The sequence below is a fragment of the Amphibalanus amphitrite genome, unplaced genomic scaffold (assembly GCF_019059575.1).
Source record: "Amphibalanus amphitrite isolate SeventyFive unplaced genomic scaffold, NRLGWU_Aamphi_draft 000129F_arrow, whole genome shotgun sequence".
Taxonomy (NCBI): domain Eukaryota; kingdom Metazoa; phylum Arthropoda; class Thecostraca; order Balanomorpha; family Balanidae; genus Amphibalanus; species Amphibalanus amphitrite.
The window spans coordinates 380,681-398,666 of record NW_024881624.1 but is presented as its reverse complement, the minus strand read 5'-3'; the positions used below and the strand labels follow the sequence as shown (position 1 = coordinate 398,666).

Sequence of the window (17,986 nt, the reverse complement as noted above, 5' to 3'; positions counted from 1 at the left end):
TCTCAGGCATGTGTAGTATTTAAAATGCATCATGAATCATTTAAAAACAGCCGAAGTCTGCCGGAGTCGGAGTCGGAGTCGGAGTCGACGAAAAAATACCGACTCCGGAGTCAAAGTCGACTCCATTGAAATGACTATCGACTCCGCAACCCTGGTGTTTAGAATAACTTTCGTCCAAAAGGGGTGGTTTTGAATTTTCACCCATTGACTTGAGGTCGCAAAATTGAGCTGACCTTAGGTGACCAATATGGGAATTCCGAGATAAAAATTTTGTACATGCTGTTGCCCTTATCAATCGCTGAAAGTTTCAAAGCGATCGGTCACTCGGTGTAGCTACGGCATACATTGAAACATTTTATGAGGTGAGGTCACTTGAAGTGACCTGGTGACCTGATCTTGAATGACCTTGGTCTGAAATTTTTACAACACTTGTAGAATTGATGGATGATGGAGCGCCGCTGTTTTTGAGATAAGCGCGAAAAACCGCAGGAAAAGCCGCTAGTGTTCACCCCCCCCCCCCCCCCCAGCAGGACGCCAACACACTTTGACGATTTGCCCCAGTAGTCAAAATTCCTTAGCCGAGGCCCTGGTCGTTACAAATTCAATTCAAGTAACAACTCCTTATGAAGTAGCAGGATCCGTTCAGACATAATTAATGAGTACTTAGCTGTTTCAGTCAAAGTGAACTAACTTCTTCAATGACATACTGACATGTAAGCTTACAACATATAGCCACGCCGGTTGATGCTAAGCCTAAGCGAGAACTAGAACAGTTTAGTGGCTGCATTGGGAGCAGTTATTCACCTGTAGATTGCCGGGTCTGTTTTGCCTTGAAGACGTCCGAGCGCAGTCTTGCTGGGTCTGGTACCACCGATCGACCGGCTACAGCTGCGAGACGTTACGTCGGAGTCAGCTATCGGCAGCGTGTCGTTACGTTTGCGGCAGTTACAGCCGGGTGTCGGTATCGAGCGCCGCTGGCAGTCAAAGCTGGGTGTCTTTAGTCGTTGGTCGTTGTGCTTGCGGCAGCTACATCTGTGTGTCGTTGGGCCGCAGGCAGCTACAGCTGGGTGTCGTTGCGCCGGCGGCAGTTGCAGCTAGGTGTCTGGTCGTTAGCCGTTACGTCGGCGACACTTACAGCTGGGTGTCGTTGCGCCGGCGGCCGGCCCGGTCCGTGGTCGGCAGGATGGAGACGGCCGTGGAGGACAGCTGGTCCTGCCGCTGAACGGTCAGCATGGGCACCGTGTTGGTGGGCCCGCCGCTGGGCTGCTCGGAGCGCCGCGTCTCCGAGCCGCGGCACAGCGAGCTGAGGCCGCGCGGCACCAGCTGGCGCCACTCGCGCTGGAAGTTGGTGTTGAGCAGGCCGTACAGCACCGGGTTGGTGACGGCGCTGGTCATGGCCAGCAGGTGGCAGATGGCGAACACCAGGTTATAGTTGCGCGACGAGGCCCAGACCGCCTGCAGCTCGTCGGACACGGAGAAGAGGTGGTAGGGCAGCCAGCTGACGGCGTACACGGCCACGATCAGAGTGAGCACCAGCGTGACGCGCCGGTTCCGCTGGATCTCTGTCTTGATCCGGTTACCGATGCTGCCGTTGGCCATGTGCTGGTGCAGGAAGGCCTTGATGCGCGAGTGTGTGACGGCCAGCGTGACGATAGGCGCCAGGTACTGGATGACCAGCAGGCCGAACGTGACGGCCAGCCGGGACGCGTGGTTGGGCCACTTCTCGCTGCACACCTCGTAGAGAACGTAGAAGGTGCGGCCGCCGTGCCAGCGCGCGTCCGGGAACAGCACCTGCTCAGTCTCGTAGAACATCCAGAGCGGAGAGCTGAGTGCCAGCGAGACCAGCCACAGACAGCAGATGTACACCACCGGCGGCAGACGCTTCGGACACGAGCACGGACTCTTGACGATGGTGTTGTAGCGGTCCAGCGCGATGATGATGACGGTCCCGGTGGCGACCAGGATGTTGCTACACTGGATCAGCGGCATCAGCTTGCACAGATACAGGCCGAACGTCCACTTGGCCTCGATGATGAACTCGAGCGTGAACGGCATTGTGATGCAGCAGAGCAGGATGTCCGAGGTGCACAGGTTCACGATGAACGCGTTGCGGGTCGTGCGCAGCTTGGGCTTCTTGATGAAGATGAACCAGATCAGCAGGTTGATGGTGATGCCGGCCACGATCAGCGTCCAGTAGAGCACCTGCAGCAGCGTCGACACCGCAGGAGAGTGGTCAGCGCCGATCGTCACCTGGTTGTTGATCTTGCGCACCCACTCGTCCACGGTCTGCGAGGCGTTGGGACTGTCGGCCTTCTTGCCCAGCACGTCCAGGATGACCTCGCGCACCTGGGAGCTGTTGGACGTGCTGACGCTCCAGGGGATGAACTGCGTGGTGGATTCAGTGGACGACATGGCGCGGTGCTGTCCGACTGGCCGGGCGGCTTGCCGACACGGAATGACAGACTCACTCACTGGGAGATCCGCTGGCTGAAAGCGCGAGGACGATCTTCAGCTGACGGAAGCAGTTATCAGACAGTGGGTGCTGACTGCTGACTCGAGACTTCGGCCGATTGAGATGATCCTCAGTCGATGATTGTAGAGCCCAGGACCAGACGAATCCGACAAAATCGGATCGGAGGAGGGTGCTTTATTGTGTTCGTAGTTGTGATTCTTCAACGTTCAGCTCTTCGATCGCAGCTTCTCCGGAGTTCTTGTCACTGCACGCAGCGGCCACTGGCCACCTGAAACAATGGAAAGGTGAGTTGATACTGTGACTGTCCGAAGTGCCTCGGTATTTCCATTTCCTCGGCGCTGTCACACGCCAGCGCTGCAATAGCGCTGAGCAATCGCCACTCAGGCGCCGGCCGCGCGACATGTGTGGCTGACTGCCCCCCTCCTGTCCCCCTCCCCGGGCAATCACTACGGTGATTTGCTAACTGACCGGCAATCAGGGTCGGGCACCGATTAATGGCCACCTCTAATGAGCAGCGCTGCGCTACGAGGCGGGCCGGGGAGCGGGGAGGCACAGAACCGTCCGACGGGGACGGTCAGTACCACACATCCGGTGTTCGCGGTGGTCAAACAATCGACCCAAATGGTCTCCGAGGAACGTCTACTTCACAGCTGACCGAGGGGCACTCACGCACCGATCCAATTACACGTCAGTGGGCAGCTAATTCACGGACAATAACGCGCCTGTTTGGAGCGACACCGGTGATCGCCGCATATAGCGGAACGCTACGAGCCCATCGGGAATAGTGAGTCGCCAAGACGCAGACAAATTAGCTTCGGCAAACAACTATCGACTGTTGTGCAAGCGTGCCTTAGCTGTTAGTGTCACGGAAGCTCCATGCGAGTGACTGGGTATGGCATTAATTGTGCGACAATGGCGAACTACAATTGCGTTAATTTCGGATATGAGTTGTTAAAATGTTCAACAATCATCCATTTCAATCTTCATATGCAGGGATAATACATACACACTACACAGGGCACACAAATTAAAAAAATAGCAGCAGACATTTCCACAATCCTACATCAACCACGAAATGTGTTTTCCATTGTGCTTTTTCTCGCTTCAGGTTTGAATGTACGCATGTGGATATCGGACACGAGTGGACTGACAACTGTCAAGTTTTTATCATTTAGTTCATGCCTACAGTTTTGAATGCCTAATAGCCATGCATTATGCAATGCATCTATAGATGACAGAAATCCCTACATTCGATGTGTTATCCTAGGATATGATGCTATTTCGTCTCTGAATGCATATGTAAGCCCTTTTAAGAGGGGTTTTGAACGTACAGATTTTGTTTTGTTTTGTTGGGTTAGGCCCTTTCGGTCCAATTAGACCATTTCAGAGCCGGAAGGATGTTAGGAATTAGGGGGAGACATTGGTCTGGGCAGGCACCCTAGTGAGTCACCGGGGCTGAGCCCATCCCGAAGGACAGGCCGACCAGCCCCAAGGTACTCACTGCACCCGGTTACGGGGTGCGCTCCCTCGGGAGCAGTGGTGCCGCTCCAAGGGAGCAGCCCGCATGAGATAAAGTTGCCTGTCCAGCCCGGAAGGGGGTTGCGGCGTGGAGGAGAAGGATTTCAGTATCCTGAGGATAGATGCACGGAACGGTGAACGTACGGATGGTGCTATCTGAATATAAACCTTTCAGTCGCTATTGAGGTATAGGCTCAAAGCGACACCAATAGCTCAGTAGTAAGAAAAGGCGCCTTTGAGTGGGGAACGACCCTCTTGAAAGTTCCAGGGGCTGCTCGTGCTCATGTGTGTTCCTCTCGACCTCGGCTGGTGTCAGGGACGCCCCGAACGCGTTCCTGAGCTCTCGTCGCCCTCTGGTGCCAGGGGCGCCTCGCGCGCGTTCCGACTCAGTCGCTGGTGTCAGGGGCGCCTGGGGCGCGTTCCCGCGCTCCCGTCGGCTCGGTAGCCGCTGACGAATCGACACGTCCTTACATTGGCGGCCCATTACCGTAATGCACCGCCCAGTTGGGGGGGGGGGCGGGGCGGGGGTCACGGGCATCCCACCCACCCCCGATCGACGGTGTACGTACAGCATACCTCCCTCAGATGGAGGGGGGGGGGGGTAATCGCATTGGCCGCACTCGGCGCGGTGATTGCCGCAATGTTACCGGGCACTCGGCGCGGTGATTGCCGCAATGTTGCCGGAACGATGGCGCGTGTGACAATCCGATGTTGATAGCATGTTCCGGCCATCTGGACAATGCAATATAGCGCGAACTTACATTTAAGCTCACGTAGTTATCTAAAATGTGGGCATTCTATTCTGATTTTGTCGAAACATGGACAGGATCAGCAGTAAATTCATTTTATGGTATATCTTGCGGCTTTGTAGTTAAATGGTGTTTTATGAGTGTAGGTATATGAGAAACTAAGTTCCGGTTTTCAGAGCTGCATTGGCAGTTATGCGGACATTATTCAGCTGCGTTTGATCAGACCTTGCCGAGGAAGTTGCGTTGCGCTACGGCAAGAGAAACTGGGTGAGTGTCCCGAAATTTACAGTCGCAATTTGGTAAATTATTGTGACTACGGTAATTCGATTCAAGCTTTTTGTCTGGTTTTGTACTTGCCCGTATGTAACAGCTGCAGTTCACTAGACTCTCTAGCTAGGAATAACCACATCATCAATCATTATGCACCGAAAGGCAAATCTAAGGCACCTCGGCAGTGCCCCTTTCGCTTAAAAGCCGTTTTAGCTTATGAATGTAGTTAATTAGGTACTTGTTTTCGAGAGACAGCACATGTCATTCCATAAAAGGCAAAAAGAAAGCACTGACATTCTGACAGGTGATGCTGTTTGCATGACAAGTCTTTCATATAATGATTTTTGTCTTTGCCAATTTATAAACGACGTGTTCCGTTACAAACTTTAAAACAATGACCCAATCGATCCTCTTTGCCTGATGCCTCCCCTAATGATTTAATTATAGCCCCCTGATTAGTAAAAAGACGGGCGAAACTTTCGGTGCATTTTATTCAATTCCTTTGATATCTGAAAAGTAATGCAACCTAGCTCCATCACAGTAGCCGTTTTCATGACGGCATATTTGGTCACATTTAGTGCGATTTGGTCAAATTAGGTTCAAAGTTAATTCTTAGTGGTATTTAGCTTAGGCTGAATTAGTTGCTTATTTATCCGAAATAGGTACCAAATTATCAGACATTATCTCCGATTATCCCGCACTGTAGACAGTATTTACCATTGCTTCACGTGCAAAGAGAGAAAATTATCAGATGTCATGCAACTGATTTGTTAATCGTCTAGACGTTAAACAAATCAGTTACATGACATCTGATAATTTTCTCTTTTTGCACGTAAAGCAGTTGTATGTAAATGCTGTCTTCGGTGCGGGATAATATATAATAAACGCACTTTAGTGACGATAAACAAACTGACATTTCTGCCATTTGACCGTCTCGCTATTTTTACCAGTATGCGCAGTGAAACGCAATGAAACATCATTTTCCTTTCCTTTTTTAGTTGGATTTGGGTCTTGATCTTGAATGAACCTGTCAATTTCAGACATAGCATTATCTGAGCCGTATTTTAAAGCTTCATCTGTCTCTGCTTCTCTTTGTCTCTGTCTCTGCTGAAATATGTCGTATTGTTTATATAAAATGTTTTTTTTTACCTTAAAGCGCTGCAAGATATCGGCGGTACAAGATAAAATTATTATCCCGCACCGAAGACAGTGTTTACAATTGCTTCACGTGCAAAGAGAGAAAATTAAGAGATGTCGTTTGACTGTTTTGTTAAACGTCTAGTGACGATTAACAAATTGTTAAACGTCCAGTAGACATTTCTTCCATTTGACTGTCTTGTTATTTTCACCAGTATGCGCAGGGAAACGCAATGAAACATTCTTTTTCTTTTTTATTTGTATTTGCGACTTGTGCTTCAATGAACCTGTCAATTCCAGACCGAGCACATTGTCTGGACCGTTTTCAGAGCTTTAACTGTCTGCTTCTCTTTGTCTCTGGCTCTGCTAAATGTGTCGTATTTTTAAATAAAATGTATTTTTTACCTTTAAGCGCCCGAAAAGAATCAGCGGTACGGGATAAAATTATTAAACCGCTCGTAAGTCGGTTCGACGTTTAAAAGATTTGTTCTACCTACTCGTGGTAATATATATTAAATCGCGAGTAGGTAGAACAAATCTTTTAAACGTCGAGCCGATAGGCGAGACGTTTAAAAGATTTTTCTACCTAGAGCGGTTTAATAATTGTATCCCGTACCGCCGATATCTTTCGGAAGTTATAGGTAAAAAAATAATTTTTATATAAAATACAACATATTTCAGCAGAGCCAGAGACAACGAGAAGCAGAGACAGATGAAGCTTTGAAAACGGTCCAAACAATGTGATCGGTCTAAAATTGACAGATACATTGAAGATGAAGTCCAAAATAGAACTAGAAAAGAAAAGAAAAATGATGTTTCATTGCGTTTCCCTGCGCATACTGGTGAAAATAACGAGACGGTAAAATGGCAGAAATTTCTACTAGACGTTTAACAGTTTGTTAATCGTCACTAGCGATTTAACACAAATCAGTTAAACGACATCTGATAATTTTCTCTCTTTGCACGTGAAGCAATTGTAAACATTGTCTACGGTAACCGCGAGTAGGTATAGAACAAATCTTTTAAACGTCAAGCCGATAGACGAGACGTTTAAAAGTTTTTTCTACCTAAGAGCGGTTTAATAATTTTATCCCGTACCGCCTATCTTTCCGGGCGCTTTAAGGTAAAAAAATACATCTTATATGAAAAATACGACATATTACAGCAGAGCCAGAGACAAAGAGAAGCAGAGACAGATTGTTAATCGTCACTAACGTTTAACAAATCAGTTAAACGACATCTGATAATTTTCTCTCTTTGCACGTGAAGCAAATGTAAACACTGTCTTCGTTGCGGAATAATAATGGCGAATCGCTGCCTCCCTTTTCGACACGTCCATCCATCTCAACTATTTACAAATAGTGACATGCATCTGCTGCCTAAATGGTAGAGCGGTACCGCAAGAGATGGATTATTAGATGTATTTTCTACGTGAACGTAATCCGGTACCATGTGTGACACTCCAATTTGGGCGTCCTAATTGTATGCAAATGTCTTACAAGGGCTAATTCATGTCGCAATGCGACATCTAGTATTTTTAAAATTTGTTCAGTTTGATGGCGTAAAGATCAGATGCTGAAAAAGGCGCGAAAGCAAACATTATCACTTTAGCGGTGACACATTGAGGTGTTCGTGATGCATCCTAGACGGTTCGTTCTCTCCCATATTTGTTTAAAACAATCAAGAGATCCGAATAAATGTGAAAACGAACATGCATATTATAGGTAGTCTCCAATTAAGGAGGTCCACACTCCACGGTGCCCAATTTGAACTGCTGCAAGTCACACGGTGATCTCAATTTCTAGATCAATGATCAATAATTGGTTCTTCGTTTTTAGTAGCTGCAGCATCAGTATTCAATTTTTCTCGCAGCATACATAAATATTGATACCCGACAACGCTTACGTATCAAGCCGCTTCGAATCTTTTCAACACAAATAATTTAGAAGATGCTGACCTTAGATGACACAGCGAATGATCTTGGCCGACGTTGACACATGCTGGCTTTAAATTATGTGATTGTTGACAAATATGTTGCCTATTTCGCTTTTTGAAACACTTATTCAGCGGTTGATGATAGCTAAAATGACTTAGATTGATTCAAATGAATGATTTTAGTGAATAAAACACCTCTACATCTTTCGTGAGATGCAACTCAAGTGGCTGTGGTAACAAGCCGCACAAAAGCTACAATTGTATAATCACATAATTAATTAGGTAATCGTAATGGTAGGCTCTATCATATTCCAAAACATCCTAGAAGTCGGCAAGTCAAATGCACAAAAATTTAAAATTGAAACGTTCTGTGCGATGCTGCATCCAACTTTTCAGTACGTGTTTAATCCTAGTGTAATCAGGAAGTTAGGATTATTAAAACTTGGTTGAATAATTAGTAAAAATTAAACGAAACGCCTTTTCCTGTATTCACGTTACTGATGTAGCAAAACGTTTAATTTTGAACCGGTGCAAGAGGTAAGACATTTGCCTAATCAGACCATACGACATAGGTACGCTTCGCGATAATATCTAACTAGCTGTGATGTATGTACGATTGCTCCTTCTACAGCGACCATCCACCAAAGCCCTCCTTACTTGGAATGTGTTCCCGGTTCGTGTCGCCTCCTCTGACGGCCTGCCGCGTCGCCGTCGACTCCGGCTCCGGACGACGCCAGCCGTCCCGACTCAGGATCGTCACCGTCGACGAGGCTCGGACCGTCGCGATCGACGCTGATCGGCGTCACCGGTCTGCGGTCGGGGGGCGACGGGCCGACACTGCCGCTGGCGCCGCCGGCGACCGCACCACACCTGTTGGTCGGCACTGCTGCGTCGAGCGCGACGCGCGCCGCCGCCGCCGACGGGCCGGGCCGCGTCGGAGTCGGCGTGTCCCGCGGCGGGGCGGTGTTGTTCGCGCCGGTCGGCCCCGGAGGACGGCCGGCACGGGAGGCGGAGGGACGGAGAGGGAGGGTATTCAGGGCCAGAAAGGCACAGCGGTGGGTCACCAGGCCGGCGGCACACTGTCACTCACAGCTGCAGGAATGTCCGAGTGGCCGAGCGGCCACAGGGTGACAGTGTGCGGGGCACATGGACTGTATGTATCTAAACAATGACCAGTGTCAGAGGATCTAGTAACACTATCGGAACCCAAAAATGTGCAGTTAATCAGAATAACACAGCTCTGTTAGCATTTGGTGGTAAGCAATTCTAGCAGCGGTCGCATGGGTATTTCCAGAAAATATTCATATGCTGTGGTTACATTAACAGCTACGCTTGCTTACGAATGTGATCGTGCAGTAAATTAGGCGATTCGTCTCCACTTCATTTGCTGGTGATTGTACTGAATGAAACAGGGATGAGGAACGCAAAATTAGAGGGCGCAAAAATTGGTGGATGAGACTCAGAGAGCTTTTACTATTGACCCAGTCCTTCCGATAACCGATAGCCCCAAAAGGCACTTGTTTTGCCTGCTGCACTGGTTATTGAGCACCGGGGTCAGTGGCCGGTCACGGTCGAGCACACTCGGGCAAAACAGACGCTGACCCTGGGGGGTCCCTCAGCGCCCGGGGCGGCGCAGCGGCATGGGCGCTCAGAGGCCGCGGTCATGGGGTGAGGAGGGAGGCATCCCCGAGGGAGCTGCCTGGTGTGTGTAGTTGCTGGAAGCTCCGTTGAGGCCGCAGCGGACAGCTGCGGAGGGTAGCAGCTGCCAGCTCCGGAGTGCCGCAGCTGGCAGCTCTTGAGGGTCGAGGCAAGCAGTTCTGGACGCGGGGGGGTGGGGGCTGGCAGCTGCGGGGAGGGTCACAGCGGGCAGCACCCGGTGGCCTGTGATCAGCGCACCGCAAATGTATCCCAGTTGACCGTGTAGCGCAGTGTGCCAAATGGATTCCATTACACAAATCGACAAGCTTGATACAGCTTTGCGGATTGGCGCCGAGATTTTCACAGCTCTGTGCCTTAGAATCAAGTTTGGGTGAGCGCTGGTCAGCTGCTCGGGTCCCGGCCGTACCCGTACCTGATGACCGCTACTCGGTGCACCGGGGGTACGACACTCACCCTGTGCGGTCGTCCGAGAGGGGCAGTTTGTGTACCGCTGCTACATGTATAACGCTAACGGCGCCTCTGGACGGTCCGTGACGGCCCATCGCACCGGCGGCAGTTAGAGGGACTGTATAAGTACTTACATATATCGCGCATCGGACCAGTTAACCTGCTCAGCTAGACTGTGCGCAGCATCTCAGCGAGGGCAGCATGAAGGGCGCAACCTTTATGGCAACGTCCTGCTGAGTATCATACAACGCTACAGGCACGTGCATTGCGGTTTTATAATGCAAGGACGCATCGTGTTTCTGAGTAGCTAGGTAAGTATATACATAAATGCAGTTTATAAAGCGTTTATGCACCATGCAATGCGCCCACTGGAGAGCGAAACATCCGAGACAAATGCATGCTCGTTTATCTGAAGTCATGAATGCTTCGTTACGAATGAAACACGGCGCATTACTCATGTAGTCTTCTAATAAATACATAACTAGGTCAGTGGCGAAGCGCGTATGCCTCGCGGTCCCGCGGATGAACAAAATGCACTTAGCATCACATTGCACATAACAACAATTAGCTTTAAATGTTTTGTTGCCCCAAGACTCGTTCCACATACCGGCAAATAACTTATAGAGCATAAAAACTACGTATGGGGAAAACATTCATTTTATTCATCAAAGGTTTCAAAGGACGAATCGGCGAGGTTATAGTTATATTTCATTTAGGTATTAATTAAACTTGATTGCAAAGTGGCAAAAATAAAATAATGTTTAAATTAGGCACCCTTACTCAGTGCTGCTTCTTATATTTTTCGCCATCCTCCTCTAGTTCAAGGTACCTGCTTGGGAAAAAATAATTTAAATTAGCTAAAAAATAGCCGTTTCAATTTTGCTATTCGCAAGACAGCATAGCTCTGCGATTAGCAAAGCAGCAGCGCGGGGGCATACATATCGGCCCCCGCGCTGCATGCTCTCAAAAGCATTCATTACCTTGAGAGCCACCTCGCCTTCAGTTCCGCTTGAATAACCAGCTACCGGCACCGGCTCAGGGGGCACCTATAAACCGCCGTGTGCCTCTAAGCCTGTCTGAGAGGACAGCTGCCTGAGTCACGGCCCTTGAAGTGCTGTTCGACTCTCGTTACCAATTCGAAGAACTCGGTAATGCATGCTCCGACCTCTCCCAGGCCCCAGACGCGCAGCGGAACCTTCCGGCACTTACATACATATAGCCCTCCTGTGGCACTTACATACATGGCCCTCCCGCTGCGCCACCCCGAGCTGCGCACTGCGCCGCGCGCCGCCGCCGGTGCCGATGGGTGGCCCGCGCGCCACTCCATAGGCGGATGCACTGCCGAGTCCGAGCTCTCCTAACCATATCACTCAGCCGGACATGTCCTCTCCATCTGAATGGCCTCATGATGAAGAGACCGCCAACAAAGCCAGAGTGGACGAACCTTCCGATTGGTCAATAGCCGCGGCCCAGCTCCGACTGGGCCAAAGCTAAAGGATACGTATAGCACTATAGCATGCAGAGCCAGACTGGTTGTCGCCCACTTACCCTTCCAGCACCGACAGGAGAGTGGTAGAACCAAGACATAAACAAGATAATAAAAAGGAGGGCAATTGATTCCATGGACGGAAATGGGCGGAAAAGATATACATATTCAGGGCTATAGAAGCTATGCCTATAACCAGGCGGTGCACCAAAAGCAAAATCAGAGTTATAGGCAAGCCCGGCTCAGATCGCAGACGTACCTACTTACATACATGTGTAATTCCACTGGGAAATGGTGTAGGCTGTTGAATAAAGTAATAATAGGTTGGTATTTCAATTATGCGAGTCTTCTCCAGTAGGCAGCAAAAAAAAAAAAATAGCCCATGAACTATTTGATGTCGTCTGTGCATTTATTTATGTTGTATTCTACATGAAGTCGCAAGACTTGCCTGCTTCATTGAAGACTGAACCGTTTGTATTATTGTTCTCATTAAAGGCATCACCCGGTGAGGGGGCGGTGGCAGAGCCGCTCGAGGCGGGTCGGTTGCCATGGGCCACGGTCGCAGCCGCGGGTCAATCCAGCTGTGACCTAGGGTCGCTGTCGGTGCCAGCGGCGAGTGCAGGGGACAGGCCAGAGACGGATAGTCCAGACTGCCGGCGCGGCTGGCGCTCCGACCTGCAGCCACCGAGGCCAGACAGACGGCAGGCAGGCACCGGACATCGGCAGGGGACGAGAGACCAGCGGGCCGCACTGCTGCCGAAACAGCGCACCGAGTGACCGGAAACGAGGAAAGAAAGAAGGCGAAATGGTATAAATGGCGGTCCTTCACCGTTCACACCAGTGCAACCAGGGGCAGCACACAATTCAGCCCAATCAAGCCATATGAATAAATGGGCATAACGATGGTTTTATTGTGCGAAAGATGATAAAATGGAGAGGTCTCCAAACCAAGAATGCTGAATTGACTATAATGGCCTTGGTAAGCTATTATGCATGATACGATACATCAGTTGACAAATGACCCGAAGCCTATAGGTTGAAATAATATATTTAAAAGTGGCGCCATTCCCAGCACGTTACCCTGCTTGCGTATATGAACGTTGGTACGCATAATGTCGGTATACATCGTTTGGTAGTCGTCAAATATCGCTTATACCTAATAGCCTTTGATGCCCACGCTGCCTTAAAAACAAGTTCGCTAACAGTGTAACTCAGAAGTCAAATTTACCATAACACAATTATGATGCAATGCAGCAGCGTTACACAGCCGGTTCGTTTCACGTTTGAGGTTAAAAATTCAATGGGTAGGTGAGAAGGTCAAGGACAGCTAGGAACAGGAACTTATACTGCTTCTGTGTGCCGGTCAGTGGGGACAGAGACCTTATGATAGCAATTACTCTCATATACGACTCCCACAGGCGTTGTGAAATAAATTGACAATCTTTTGAAGATGACGTGCCTCCCATGCCCGATGAAGTGACGATCTCGAGTCCACGGGGCCGTACCATGCATCGTCAATCGTCGTAGAGGTGGTGTTACAAATTACAATAATAATTTTAACCCGCGCCCTCCCTTGTGGTTTTTCGCGAATATCTCAAAAACGGCGGCGCGGAGCGCCGCCGTTTTTGGTACACCTTATCATACATCAATACTACACATGTTGTGAAAATTTCAGACCAAGGTCATTCAAGGTCAGGTCACCAGGTCACTTGAAGTGACCTCACCTCATAAAAAGTTTCAAAGTCTGTCATAGCTACACCGAGTGACCGATCGCTTTGAAACTTTCAGCGATTGCTAAGAGCAATAGCATGTACAAAAGGTATATATCAGAATTTTGATATCAATGACCTAAGGTCAGGTCAATTTTGCGACCTCCCCATTATAGGGGCATTCCATGTCAACCGGGACAGCCAAAATCGGCCACCTCTGCGATTTTGTTCAAACTTGGTATACTTGTTGGCTATTGGGTGAAACCTCTGAGGGTCAAAGGATTTTGTCATATGCCCTCGGGCTACAGAGATACAAGCCGCTAAACTTCTGCTTTTTTAGCAGAATTGGACGTGTATTGCAATCTTGAAAGATCTATAGCTTCAACATTTTTGAAGCTATAGTTCGTTTTTCTTAAGTTTGCCCCTCACTGTAAACGTCTCTTTGAACACAGCACGAGAATTGCTAGCTGAATTACTGAGAAAACTGGTTAGCGCACATTGTATTGTAGATATGAATAATATTTTCAAAAATAAGTTTTGAACACCGACGATTTGACGTTATGTTAAGCGCCGTGCAATTTATTTATTAGTTCAGACATAATTCCTGAGGAATCGTCTATCCCTGTGGGCCTGTAGGTATTGGCAAATACGATTTACGAGTCTGTGAAATAGTAAATAAATTTGATGAAATTGATCGTCTGTGAAATCTTGTCAAATCAGTGTGCGCCAACCAGTTTTCTCAGTAATTCAGCTAGCAATTCTCGTGCTATGTTCAAAAAGACGTTTACAGTGAGGGGCAAACTTAAGAAAAACGAACTATATTAATTTCAAACAAACTGAAACGTGTACATAAGGAGTTATGCTAGTTAAATTTGGCAATTTCAACATTTTTTGGTGATTTTGAATTTATTTTATTTTGAATTAAATTTTTAAAATCTAATTTGTGAGAAATGGGTACCCTTTGATTTGGCTCAAATTTAGATATTGTCTTCCACTACACGTAAGGCATACGTGCTGAGGAAATTAGAGTGGGCCAACGATAACTTTGGATGATATAGCAACAAGTATAGCAACGTAGCACGGGCGATGGAAGGGGCGGATTTCGCCAACCCCACCTGTTTTTCGCCAATAACTCACGCCATAATTATTATATTAACGTCAAACTCTCAGCATCTGTCCAGAATTGAATTGCAAATCCTCCCGTGCAAGCAATAGTTAAATCGGTCCACAACTTTTCTAGTAATAGCGGTGTAAAGTCAAACGTCTTGCCGGAGCGGCACGGCGGCCGGCGCCGGCCGTTGCCGCCTGAATGGTAGACTGTGCCGGCGCGGGACGGTTCCATCTTTGCACTGCGTTTCTTACCGCTGATTATGATCGATTCGTGTCAAATTTTAGGTGAAGGCTTAAAATGTACAGGCAATCTAATGGTTACGGAGCGAGCGAAGCGAGCGGAGTCTTTCCTTAGATTAACGGAAATTTCTGAGTATGAGCGGCCGGCCGACGCTCTTCAAAAGCTAATATCTTAGGAACGGGACATCCGATTGACAAGCGGTCTTCTTTACTGAATGTCACTTGGACGTAAAAGTTCTGTGGTGTGATAGCCACCATGTGTTCTTGCCAACCACCGCACGTGGCGCGTGGTAAAGTTGGACATTTTTTAAGAACCCCAAAATTGCAACCTCAATAACGGCACAACGGTTGGGCCGATTGAATTGAAACTCGGTACACAGTTAGGTCTCCATCAGATAATTCATCTGCATGTGTTTAGGTTGGGGTGCTGCTGCACGTGCGCACGTGCAGGGGTCGTTTCCAGATCTCGAGAACGGCTGGACCGATGGCGCTCAAATTTGGTACACGGTTAGGGACCAGTTAGTAGGGTGCCGTGCACAAGTCAGTTGGGACCCATTTTGCACGTGCGCACGTGCAGGGTGCCGCTTCCAGATCTCGAGAACGGCTGGGCCGATTGTGCTCAAATTTGGCACATCGCTAGAGACCGGCTAGTAGGGTGCCGTGCACAAGTCAGTTGGAGGTACCCCCTCGAAATTTCGCACGTGCAAGGCCCACCCTCTCGCTCGCTCCGTTAGTCGCCCCATAAGGCGTTATACTGGTCAAATACCTAAATACGGAAATGAACTGGTAAAAATTGAATTATTAGGGTGCAAACACAATCTGTGACTGAAACGTTTCCCGCGTCGGCCGATCCCCGCCTTTGCCGGCTACATCTTACTCTTAGCAGGCCACTAACTGCCAAATTTATGGTTAGATTAACTAGAGATTATCATAACATTACAAATGTCGTGTAAAGGAAAAAATAGGAAAATCGGCCAGTAACTCTTAGAGCTATGGGCGTATAAACGCAAAATAGTCACCATAGCAAATTTCATCACGATTAACCTCATTTGATCTTGAAGATATTGATATAGGGCCATGAAATTGGCACACGATAAAGCTCCCCACCGCCCCACCTACAATTTAAAATTCCGTTTTTTTATACCTTTTTTGGCTAAACCGGGCCTTTCTCCCCTAGCGCTGGGAGAGTCAGGCGTATTTTCTTTTTGCAACCAAAGAGAGGCGCTGCCCAGAGAATGCCCAACTGCATCATTAAAAAAAAACTGGCTTACATCTCCGCGATGACCAGCTATCTTCGTGGCTTAGTAGTTAGTGTGCCGAGTGTACCCACCTCGTAATCTTATAAGGTGGCTGGCTCGTGGCCGGTCAGCCTCAAGTGTTTTAACACGCATTCGTTTTTTAAAGGGACCCTCTCACCTTCAAAAAAGTTAATGAATTGGCATGAAAGTGATGTCGCTCGGTTTAGAAAGAGCAAAAACGAATATCTACTAAATTTCATCCAAAAATATTCACCGGTTTTCAAGATATTAGACTTTTACTTTTGTTTACTTTTTGGGATCTCCGCTGTTCCTAGCGACTTTATTTGAAAGTGCGGCATTTGTTGCGCGCAAAGCAGCATATACCGCCGCGTGCTACAAAACGTTTTAGTCAAACATTTAACAGACGTTCGAAAGCCTGATGACGTCATCAGATTCCCGTAATGGTTAAGAGATAGGGACCACGCTGGTCCCACCCTGCAAGTAAAGGGAAGAAATTTCTTGAACACCATAAAGCTGCGGGGGTTGCGACCAGGATAAATGGTGGTTTCTGAGCCTGGCCGCAAACTTGGCTATCTCAACTCAAAACTAATGTTAAGGTGGGAGGGTCCCTTTAAGTAGGGGAAGTTGGGGGAACGCCGATTACTTTTTTTCTGACGCCCGTAGCACGCAAGGTAGACAACATAAGCTATTCTTGTTGGCGTCATTCGAGAGGCCAGTCTTCTGTCTTTCAAACATACCAGGCGCATTTGATGAATTCGCATACCGTTAAGCGCAAAAACTAAAAATATCAAAGAACTGACTTTTTCGGCGTTGCCCCGGACTGCGGGGAAAGCCGAAAATAGGATAAATGATCTACGAGGAATGCCGACATTGATGTTTTGCCAATTTATCTCAAACTTTATCCAAAATTCATCAAAGCTGACACGCGTTTTAGGAGCTTGAGGACGCTTGGTGCACACTGGAAGTTACAATTGTGTGATATAATAAGAAAATGCCAGGTAAATCATTCCTTATAGGTAACAGGCCGTTGTGCCGGCTGAAAGTGTAATTTGTTTGACTAAAAATACGCGTTGCTATTCTACAGCAGTAAAGTCCACGTAGCGTGCTTTAACGTGCGTAATAGCACGTTTTCGGCATTACCCCAGCCAGCCATACTTTCATTTGCAGGCCCATAACTTTTAAACGAGCTGTATAAATTTCAAATAGGCAGCACACTTATGCAAAGACATGCTGAAGATTACTTGACCGAATTGGCCAGACAAACGGTAGCATAATGAGTAAGAAATGCAGCTTCAAAGGCGCATGTAGTACAAGAGAAACGTACCTTGAAAACGCTTTTGGCGCCCTCACAGCCGAAGTATTCCAAATAACGACTCGTAACAAACATGCGATAATTGTAGTCACTTAAGCTTCAGAGCATCACTGAGACGTGGCATCCATGTCGTATGGTTTTAGAAATATCTCGAATTTCGGCTTTGCCCCAACTCCGGCATTGCCCCAACTTCCCCTAGCATCTGGCCAGCCGGCAAATGTCATGAGGGCTAATGTTCGTACATATTTAAGTAGCATTTGGCCAGTCGGCAACTGCCGTGAGGGCTGTACATATTTACGCGTGTTAGATTAGGTCAGGTCACGTCAGGTAACGCTAGGTTTGCGTTTGCTTTGGTTTGGGGTAGAAAGAAGCATCTCCGGGTAGCGCCTCTCCTTGGTTGCTAAAACGAAACACGCGAGTGCCAGACATTACGAAGTCAAAAAGACAGTTACGTAGACGTCGGCCCATTCTAGATTTTTTATAAGATGTAGCTAATGTATGGAAGAATAAAATAGGTATGTAAAAATCAGCAAAATCGAAGGGTACCCATTTTTCAGAAAATCAAAATTTATTTTTTGAATTTTAATTTAGTTCATTAATTAGCTAATTACGTCAATATTGTAATCCTCAAATTAAAGCCTGATCTATTCCCTCCATTTCACACTTTGTCTCATGGTGATAT

The 17,986-nt window shown here is 47.9% G+C and overlaps 1 protein-coding gene across 1 annotated transcript; it reads right to left on the bottom strand.

Annotated features, from left to right (window-relative positions):
* Nucleotides 1-551: 551 nt before the first annotated feature.
* LOC122381901 (neuropeptide Y receptor type 5-like) lies at nucleotides 552-9,256 on the bottom strand. Its single transcript, XM_043366675.1, has 2 exons — nucleotides 8,740-9,256; nucleotides 552-2,741 (listed from the first exon to the last, which is right to left on the bottom strand). The coding sequence occupies exon 2, from the start codon at nucleotides 2,410-2,412 to the stop codon at nucleotides 1,132-1,134; it is 1,281 nt and encodes a 426-aa protein (XP_043222610.1). The 5' UTR covers nucleotides 2,413-2,741; nucleotides 8,740-9,256; the 3' UTR covers nucleotides 552-1,131.
* Nucleotides 9,257-17,986: the final 8,730 nt, after the last annotated feature.